Source organism: Gouania willdenowi, chromosome 20, assembly GCF_900634775.1.
Source record: "Gouania willdenowi chromosome 20, fGouWil2.1, whole genome shotgun sequence".
Taxonomy (NCBI): domain Eukaryota; kingdom Metazoa; phylum Chordata; class Actinopteri; order Blenniiformes; family Gobiesocidae; genus Gouania; species Gouania willdenowi.
The window spans coordinates 16947296-16958142 of NC_041063.1; the positions used below are offsets into that span (position 1 = coordinate 16947296).

The 10847-nt window shown below is 35.3% G+C and overlaps 1 protein-coding gene across 2 annotated transcripts; it reads right to left on the minus strand.

Annotated features, from left to right (window-relative positions):
* Nucleotides 1-10847, minus strand: LOC114454298 (thiosulfate:glutathione sulfurtransferase). Of its 2 annotated transcripts, none has more exons than XM_028434655.1 (5): nucleotides 10745-10847; nucleotides 3952-4135; nucleotides 687-809; nucleotides 427-589; nucleotides 1-296 (listed from the first exon to the last, which is right to left on the minus strand). In XM_028434655.1, exons 2-5 carry the CDS (start codon nucleotides 4097-4099, stop codon nucleotides 242-244), a joined length of 489 nt encoding a protein of 162 aa, XP_028290456.1. In that variant the 5' UTR covers nucleotides 4100-4135; nucleotides 10745-10847; the 3' UTR covers nucleotides 1-241. The 2 variants fall into 2 exon arrangements, with proteins under 2 accessions (XP_028290456.1, XP_028290455.1); XM_028434654.1 differs by lacking the exon at nucleotides 10745-10847 and adding an exon at nucleotides 9159-9297.

Below are 10847 nucleotides of genomic sequence, written 5' to 3' on the forward strand. Positions count from 1 at the left end.
CAAAGAGGTTGTACATCTATCAGTTTATTCAATTTTGAATTAAAATAGGACACTCACACACACACACGCACACACACTCAATCATTTCACAATTAAATTAAAAAAAAAATATTAGTCTTTTGTACTAACAGTTTTTCACAAGTTTTATGGTATCACCACAATCAATTAATGAGCAGATTTATGTATTGTGTTATGTTTGATCAGCAGGGTAGTGATTTGAAATCCATTGTGTAGCTTTGTTTCATTTTTCTTCTCTCTCGACCCACTCGATGTACCCTCCTTTATAATGTCGGGCCCTGAGAAAGAGAAAGTTCTTCATTAGTTGGGTTTGTAGTGAATGGTTACAGGGTAAATCTGAGGACAGATGACTCTGGATTATGTGATATCACCATGTTGTGCATAAATACTTGATCATTTGCTGTTAACCTTGTAAATCCAAGCTGATTTGCAATTTCCAAAGCTGTGGCGCTCCTTCTGCCACTTCTGCATTGAAAAACAATGTTGGTGTCATCTTTTTCAGGAGCTTTCACCCTAAACTTCTGCTCAAAGTGCTCAGGGGAAAGTTTCAGAGACTCCTCCAGGTTGCTCACTATAACACAATCAGAATGAAGAAAGGTTAAACTGTATATATATGAAAAAATAAGTAATAAAAGTTGTGTGGCATGACTTGGAAAGTTGTCACCTACATGGGATGTTAATGGCCTTCAGGATGTGACCAGCCTCGTATTCCTCTGGGTTTCGCACATCAAACAGTTGAATGTCACCAGTTGACAGCATGTTCTTTAGCTGAAGGTGAGTCACCACTGACACTGGGGCAGCACAGAAACAACAGAAAGCACAAACGAAACCTTTTAAAATGGTGTTTGTGGCCCTGAGAAACAAATTTGCACAATTCTCACAATTTATTTATCGTCACTTAGTCCTCATACAGTCAGCCTATACCAGGGGTTCCAAACCAATTTTTGGATTGTGATCCCATTTCGATATCACAATTTTCTAGAATTTGTTTTTGATCAGGCTTATTACAGACATTACAAATACAGAATTAGTGACAAAAAGCTACAGGTCATATATTTTTATACAGCGTTTTATTTGAACTAAATTTATAGAATACAGTGTTTCAGATTATGTGTCATGTTTTAATTTTTAAAATAATATAATAAGGAGAAACATTTATTAATAAAAAAAATATTACTCAGTAATCTTTTTTAATCAATTACTATTACTTAAGGAGACGCCATTTAAATTCCAAGCGACCCCAAATGGGGTCATGACCCCAAGGTTAAAAAAACTGGCCTATACACTATTTCTTTTTACATTTTCCTGACCTTGGTTTCAGCTGTTGCATTATTTTAATATATTCATATATATATATATATATCAGTTTACATTTATTAAAACATTCTATATGCATATTTTGGGCAAAGCCTTTTTTTTTTCTCCTGTTTTTGACAAAGTCGAGGGAGCAAAAGTTCTGTTCAGGCTTTTGTATAGCATCATGCATGCAGCATTATTGTTAGCAGACTACTTTACTATTATGATTGATTATTATATGTAATATGAAAGTGTGTTTTAGTTAGCTGAGCCTATTTATCAGACCATCAGTGTCCCATTGTTTGTTTTCTGTTGTCATTGTGTATCAAAGTACTCTGAATTCTCCTGTGTCTGAATAGCTTTCTTGTTATTTTACTTTTTGCTTATGAAGCCATTGCACAAGATATTATTAATAGGTTAAAAAATTAAGATTGCAAAAAAAAATTTTTTTTAATCATGTCTTTTAACTGAAAAAAAACATTTAATTGTGCTAACATATGCATAGCACGTCAGACCTTGTTAAACTGCATTTTAGCTTGAAAGATGATAGCACTTTATTTTTATAAAACATACTGGGCACTTTTATAAATGTATGTTGTTACTTTTTTTTCATTTAAAGAATGTAAGAACCTAACAGAATCAGAATCTGTTATAGTAGCAAATGTTTCACTTTTTGAAAAAACATACTTTGACAGTTTGATAAACATACCACTTGTTTTTTATAACGATACTTGAATCACAGTTAGTTACCATTTACTTGATCTTGCAAGTTTGAAAAAAAAAATAATTAAATTGTATTTCATACCATTTTGAAATTGTAAAGGTGAAATTTGTAATTATTGAGTCAGACTCATGTGCTTCACCCTATTAATATTAATCATGAAGTGCACGTCACAGCAGGTGTACAATAACTGGGAAATGGAATACATATATTCACTACCTCTTTACGTAGCCTACCCCAATACTAGGAGGAAGTAGTAAAAATCATTATATTACATATATTATCTTAACTCATTCAGTGCCAACAATTTTCTGATTTTCTACCCCCCTCAGTGCCAGCCATTTTTGAGCATTTTGACTGATTTTAAAGACCCACAGAATATTTTCTATGACTATCTGAAATCTGACACCAGATTCTGAAAGATTGAAACCTCTACTTTCATCAAAAAAAAATAATTTGTTTCTGGCTCGTTTCGTTCTTTTGTAATCAGCCGTTGAATAGAGCAAGTTTTACACAAATCTTCAGTTTCAGAGCAAAAAGCTGAGAAAAAAGCCTTTTTCAGTGACTTTAAAGCTATTTATTTATTTTTTTTGCTTTAGTGACAACTCTAACATCTGAACATGGTTTCCTTATATAAAACAACAACAAAAACACTGAGACCGGGCTTTTGATGGCAAAATTATTATTATTTATCTATCTGAGTCAGAGTTGAATAGATTTCTTACTGTATTATGGCGTTCCTCCAACTGTCTCTCCCGTCAGTCTGCACACACACAACTTCCTCTTCCTCCCCGGACATGCAGAGTGTCACTGCGTTCCCCGTTTTTTTTTTGTTTTTTTTATCGTTTTATCTCACCATTGGTGCACTATCCATGAGTTCCACACACGCTCTGGTCAAGTGTGCGCTGCTGGGAACGTCAACTCTTATATGTAGTACTATTTTCTGTCTTGTAAACGCCTTTCCTCCTCTCCCTCTTAGCTCTGCTGAGCATGGATGATCTCTCATCCAAAGGTGCGCAGCTACCTCCCACGTGTCACCTATTATTTTGCAATCTGGCTCACAGACTGGGGGTATTTTGTAACCCCCCCCCAACACACATCAATTACCCGTTTGGCCCGGTTAGTTGATGGTTTTATCTCATCATTGCAACATTATCAATAATCCACTCATGTCCACACATGTTCTGTGTTAGTATGTGGAGCTGTGAGCTGCTGGATACGTCACAATATTACTTCATAGCGCCATAATCTCACTAGTTCCTCCAGCTTCCTCCTTTGCTGGGTAGCATCAGTGGCTAATCTCTCATCTAAAAGTGTACTGCTGCCATCTTCAGGGCACAGTTGGTCACTACAACACCCCACAGCTTAGATATTGATGAGGGACCTCCACCAGGGTGTTTTCTAGTAATCCCTTTGAAAAAACGCAAATGACGAGTTCACTCGTCAATGGCACTGAGCGTTTGGATTTGAAATAACGAGATATTTCGTCAGTGGCACTGAGTGAGTTATGCTATCTTCAGTTCAAACATATCACAGAATGATGCCTGAGAGTATTTATTGTATTTTTGCCAACATAAAAATGCACATATGTTTGTTTTCACTGCTATCTAACCAGTGCCAGATTACGCCCCTACCAATTTTTTTTAAACATTTTTTAAATATAGTTTAAAAAGGTATAATAAACGTGAAACACACCCTTTACAATCACTTTTATTTTCTCTTAATTGAATATTAATATTAAAAATCCGTAACTATACCTGCTAATCTTGTTCTCTTCTATATAAATATACTGTATATATATCCACTCTTGCCTTGGACACAGAATGACCTAAAGCCGGCCCTGTATTTTACACTTTTATCTGCCTTTTTGCACTTTTAATGCTTAACCCTTAAATATAAGGTGTCAGGTTATTTACCGCTGTCCGCAGAATGCCCACACTGGGGGCCACGCTGGGCGGTGGAGGTGATGAATGCCCGGAGGCTGGAGTGGGCTGCACAGTGAGATCCTTGGGTCACTGCGGTGACCGCCGCACACAGACTGTATGAGAGCAGCGAGGAGATCATGGTGAAGACTGCGGGCGTCCTAGTGCTCTGCCAAGACTGTTAAAAGATGTGTGAACACAAATACGCACAAAGTTGAGTCCTTCTGTAAACACTGCAGGAGATCAGAGCAGCAATGTTCATCAATCCTGATAAGAGTGAGTGAGTCAAACTGTTTTGGTAATAGTCTTTGGTCAATTTTGGGTGAACTTATTATAAACAACAAGGGAGAAATTGCTTTTTTTTTCTACAGATGCTCCAGAAATATTTCAAACGAAAAGAAGAAAAACTAAAACATAGGAAAGAAAGAAGAGAAAACATACATAATTAAATAAAAGACTGTTAATTAATATATATGTCTGTAACCTTTACTCTCAAAGGAGCCTTTTTGCCTAATCTCGCCTGGATTAAAGTCATTCCAGAGCCGGAAAAAATACCTTCACAATGAAGACAATACAGTGTATTAAATTCTATACAGTTAAAATAGTATCAAATAATGGATTTGAAGGGCTACAAAAAATTACTTGAATTTGATAACACACAATCATGTGATGACAATTTCTAATTTCTTGCAACATATCAAGCATGCATATTAAACCTGAATGGTGGCAATTAAATAAAGTCTCTTTTTTCTTCCAGAATAGTCTTTTTTGTTAGTTTTGTTATCTTACCAAGGATTTAAAACTTAAGGTTAACACACAGGAATGTTGATGGTCTGTAGAGGTTGCAGGAATTTAAGTAGGAAGGTGGCAGAGACTTGCTTTATAAGAATTTTATTTGACGTTAATGTCAATAATCATCATTACCCTCTGTAAGAAAAAACAATTCATTATTTTAATATTTTTTTTCCAAGCTACAGGGAGCCATTGCAAAAGAGTCAAAGAGCCACATGAGGCTCCAGAGCTGCAGGTTGCAGACCCCTGGTATATGCGTTCAGATGGTTCAGGTTTTTTAGTCTTGAAAAGGGGTAAAGAATGACTGTTTTTTGATGAAGTCAGTTCCAGAGTTAGACATCAGTAAATTCAATTATAAATAATACTAGAATCAAATGCACACAAGTGACAGCAATAACTATTCATCAACAGCTGCTTGAACATAGATTGAAGCCATTGTCTTCTATTGTTAACCTAAAAAAATAAAATGATTTGGTATAAACTAACAGGTGGCTTACTTAGAGAGTAAGAAGAAGGATGGATGGTCCTTTATAAAACTTTATAAAACACCTGCTAAAGTCAAACATTCTGTCCTAAAGACAAAAGCCATAAAAAAGAAGAATTTATGAAGTGACTCTGAATTCCACTTCTTACGTCTTTCAAAAACCTTTGTAGTTACAGTTTTCCCAAGTGCAGAGTAATCTATTGGGCGTCATGCACTGGACTTTTTCTTTTTAGTCTTTTCATCTTCAAACAGTGCTTTTAAATAGGCCAATTAATGGCAATGTTAGTGCTGGAAAGCAGAAGACGATAAATCATCCCACAGTTAATGGGATGTGGGGAAACGTCGGTTTTGACAAAAGTTCAATAATAAACAGAAACTACATATACAGTGCTCTCTATTATTTTCTTATCTGCTTTTACTTTCAGCTATGTGGCTTTTGGAGTTCACATTAATAGACATTACATTAATCATGCGTTGGTAAAGTGTTTTCATCCAATAATGCACCACCTCCTGAAGAGACACAAAACATTTTTTTTTTTAAATCGCTCAGTGTCCTTTTCAAAATGTAATCCTAATTATTTATCACTAAAATAACCATTTTCTGAGATGACAAGGAGTAAAATCAAACTACAATTTCAAAAAAGGCCTGTTGTACTAAAATGTCAACAATAACAATGAATTTTATTCTTTTTTTTTATGGCAGCTCATGTGTTGCATTGACAGTTTCATTAAAACGGTGCAATTGCGCTTTTAGCAGCTGAGCAACAAACTTCGTAAAAAGGCCTGAGAGCAGTTCTTTAAAAGCAGCTTCCAACTAACGCGACAATCAATACTCAAGATTTTTTGTTTGGCTGAAATTATTCAAACATGAGTTTTGTCTGTCGATGGATGTTAGAAACAGTTGTTTCCAGTTCCTTCAGGTTACTAATCAATACAAGCGCACCTGCTTTACTATCTAAAGGAGGAATCGTTAAAGAAAGCATCTAACCTTTATTCTGGAAACAGGAATAAATAAAAGAAGGATATACAACCACAAAAATGCTGCCTTCAATTGAATTAATATGGCCTTCAGCACAAGTTGTACACCTGAGCAAATATAACTTTATGAAGCATTAGCTCAACCGTTGTACTTACATTTCTTCAATAGATCAATATGTTGTGTTTGTCAGCGTATGAAATGCTAATTTTAATGTTCTGCGTTGATGCTGAACCACATCACAGCACTGATGGGGTTATTTTGGGGGTAATTCAGTGACTGCAGAAGAAAGGCTTTAATGTGACCTTAATGAAAATCTACATGTTTGTATTTTATAGCAGTGTAACAAATATCAAAATATTATTACATGTGTTTTGAAATATTGAAGTCTAATCTGGGAAAATAAAAATTTAGGGGTTTTTTTTGTTTTCGCGCTTTGCACATGCTGTCCAAGGTCAACATTAAAAGAACTGCAATCTTTTTAAGACAGCAATGCATGTTTTGGCTATGCAATTTAATGAATGAATTTATTTTATTGCATAATTGTGACCATCGCCATGGGAAAATTGGGAAGGGTAAGAAACACTTTATTAAAGGGACAGTATAAAAAGAGAGGGCAGTGTTACACCTAAGTGAGGGGAAGGGAACAGGGAAGAGGAAGTCAGGGAAGGAAAATGGAATGTTAGGGATTTTTTAAAACGCCTTGTTGTCTCTGTTGTGGCTTGGGGAATAGCTGCAGGTATTTCTTACACTCCAATGAATTAGAAGCAATGTAAAAAAAAAAACTATGATGCAGTGAAAGCAAACAAGTTTATCATCTATATGTTTTATATATGCACACCTTTGAAACAAGCAGCAGCCATGTTGAAAGTCTCAGGTCAATCTGAGCCTCATTCACAGAGATATTTGAGGAAAAGCCAGACAGACAGACAGAGGTTCCTTGCTTTTATAGAGATTTCTCTTCAAAATAGACATGTGATGCATTAAACATGTCAGATTGAGCAATAAATGAATCTCCTATACATTTGATTTTAACTTCTTCTTGCGTGTGTCTATGAATCGATTCCAGAGTACCATCTTGTAAGTAAATGTATTTATTTCTCATTCTCTTACACACTACACGTATCCTCTTCAAACGCAGTAGATAAAGGTAGTAGTGCTTCCTTTAAGTTCATCCATCCACCTGTGCACAGAATATTTAATACTCAATATCTTCAAGAGGAGCTTAACTTAAATCCCAGTGAAAGTAAATTTATCTTGAGCCATTGAACATTTTCTAAAAGTAAAGCAGCTCATTCTCAGCATGTACCAGGTATTAAATCTAAAATACTATTTTGCCACTAAATGACAGCGTCAGCTTTTGACGAATGAGTTTTGAAACCAGTCTGTACAAAAAATGAGGTTCAGGTAAAGCAGATTGTTCCTTTCTAACGCCAACTTCCAAATCTACGAAAGTGTTTTGTTTAACTAAATGGAAAAGTTATAGGCATTTTATGCATGTTAGCAGGTCCGAAATGAGGTTTATCACAAACATCAGCCCCTTTGACAACAGCAGTAGAAGTTGGATTTGCGCTGAATAATGTTTAATAAGAATACAGTAAAATTAATGGCATTTTGAATGGTCCTGGAAGAAACCAAATTTGATTATTAAAGTGGGCAGATATTATATTCATGAATCTAAATGGGCTCAAACAGAACCTAAAATTACAAGATAGTAAAAACACAAAAGTTATAAAAACTTGAAAAATAATACTATTCAAATTTTTAAAAAAACAACCCCCGGTGCTGTTGGTACGGTTACCGAAGTGCACGTACGTAGCGTCTTAGGGGTAGGGTTAGGTTATAACCCAATATCGTAACAAATTTCAGGGTTAAGGTTAGGTTATAATCTCAGTACGTGACTGCTACACACTGAGATTTACCCATGCTGGAATTACCATGCAATGTCATACAGAGACTGCTGTACTGATTTTAAAAATGCTTAAAACATCAAATTAGTCGACCATCGATTAAAAAAATCAACCAATGATTAATATATTATATATATATACATATATATATATATGACTGTCATGATCAGATTGCTAATTTATATGAATACAACAGCTTATTATTGTAAAGTTACATTAGGTTAACTATTATTTTTTGAAATGCATATTATAATCATGTTTTTTTGAAAAATAAATAATTCCTTTTCGTATTGAGTTTTATTATAATCGTGTTTTTTTGGAGAATAAACTATTCCTATTCGTATTGACATTGCTGCATGAGACACTATTACTTTACTCAAATTGTTGACTGAGATTGTCACTCACTCAAATCACAGCGGAACTAGCGAAAATTCATTTTCCGGTAGTGCGCATGCTCATAATCGATCTCAGCACGAGGTGGTCTGAGACGTAAGTGAAGCTGGTCCAAATTGAACACAAATGGTCTCAATCGTTTGTGCTGCTTTCATTTTTAAGATATAGCAAGTTCATTACAAGGTGATGACGTCACTCAGCCTCCCATAATGTCCAAATTGAACAGAAATGGTCTCAATCATTAGTGCAGCAGCTGCTGACAGAATTATCGTTTGTGCAGCTTTGGTTTTAACGATATATAATAGTTTCTCTCCCCATGTATCTGTCAGACTATCATTGTTCCCTGCTTTAGAATCAGAATTCCTTTATTAATCCCAGGGGGAAATTGCTTTTATTACAGCCACTTATGTCACAATTAAAAGAATAAACTTTAAATAAGTGTATAATTAATTAAAAGGGTGTTAAAAAAAAGCTTCACTTAGGTTAAACACCTTCCGTGACGGATGTCACGTACGCACTGTTCATAGGACGGACCTCAGCATCTTTTTCAGTGATTAAAATGACCGAGGATGAATATAGGAGCGGACAGACAGATGGACAACAGGTCAATATCAGGAGTACAGAACTTTTCCGGGTGTTACAGTACCTGTGGTTGACGAAAAACCCCACTCCTCATCATCGGTTGTGCTATGTGTGTTAAACGAAAACTCCTCTTATTACTAGTGACGTCACTGACGTGGTACAGCCCCGAAACGCGGAATCCCATAATAAACAGAGGACCATGAACGCATCGGACAGGAACTGTCTATTGTCTACTAGTTTCTTTCTTCCTAAGAGGCGTTCAGGTTCAACTGCCAAAATGAGAATTAGTGCTGCCGCCGGTGGCTTGAGAAACGTACATCCGGCTGACTAATGCATTCAGGATATATGCGATACGGTGAATACATGTCCTTTAATTGTTTGAACAGCTATGTTTTAATAGGCTGTGTTGTGTTATTAACGTTAGTAAAGTATTTTCCTGTGTTTTAAGCTAATCTACACAAAGCAAGGGGTCGCTGGTACCAACTATTTCATTAAGGTTTATTATTATTTGTTTTTTTGTTCATTGGTTTATTTAACAGGACCAGTTTAGATTAAGATCAATATCAAATATATACCATATACAGCCAAAAGGCTATTTTTCATCTGCAGTCCCTGGACAGAATGTTCGATTGTCACCCTAAAAGGATATTAATTATTATTATTATTATTATTAATGACAATACTAAACTCCATCACAGCATTGATTGGGTTATTTTTAGGTAATTCAGGGACTGTAGAGGAAAGGCTTTAATGTGATCTTAATAAAATAATATTTTACCACAGTGTAATTATAGTATTACATGTTTTTTTTTTTTTTTTTTTTTTAAATAAAAAGTTGAGAATTTTTTTAAATGCCTTGTCTGTTATTGCTTGGGGAATAGCAGCAGGTATTTATTGCACTCTTATGAAACAGAAACAAAGCAAAAAAACAACAACAAAAAAAAACAATGATGTAGTGTAGGACGTGATGCACTGAACAGGTCAGATTGAGCCATAAATTAACCTCCTTTAGTTTTTTTTTTTAGATGCATCTGATTTTAACTTCCTCTTGCCTGTCTATGAATCAATTCTACATATCCTCTTAATTGATTAGACACAGATAGTATTGCTTTCTTTAAGTGTATCCATTTGATCACCTGAGCACAGAATATTTAATATATTCAAGTTAACTTAAATTCCAGTTAAAGTACATTTAACTCAGCCATTGACACATACATTTTTTTTTTTACATATTCTAAAAGTAAAGCAGCTAATGTTCGGCATTATACTATTTTGCCACTAGATGGCAGTGTCAGCTTTTGACAAATGGGTTTTTGTGGCGCAGCACAAAAAACAAATCTGTGGAAAAACTGTAGCTCATGTAAAGCAACACAAATTTCCAAATCTACAAAAGCATTTTGTTTACCTAAATGGGGAATTTATAAGCATTTATACATGTCAGCATTGCAAGTCCAAAGTGAGGTTTATCACAAACATCAGCCCCTTTGACGGCCGCAGTAGAACTTAAGTTCAACACACTTGTTTGATTTGCGCTCAATAACTTTAATAAAAATACTGTCAGCATAAAGATTTGCTAATTAATTGCATGTTGGATGGTCTTAGGGCAGGTGTGTCGAAACAGTAATCTGCTAACGAGCCTCTCAAACTTACCTTCTTTCAACATGACGGACGCGCATGCGCAGTTCGCCAGATGCGCATGCCCATTCTCTACCGTAGGAAACCTTTCCCGATAGGGTTATTGACCCGTTTTGAC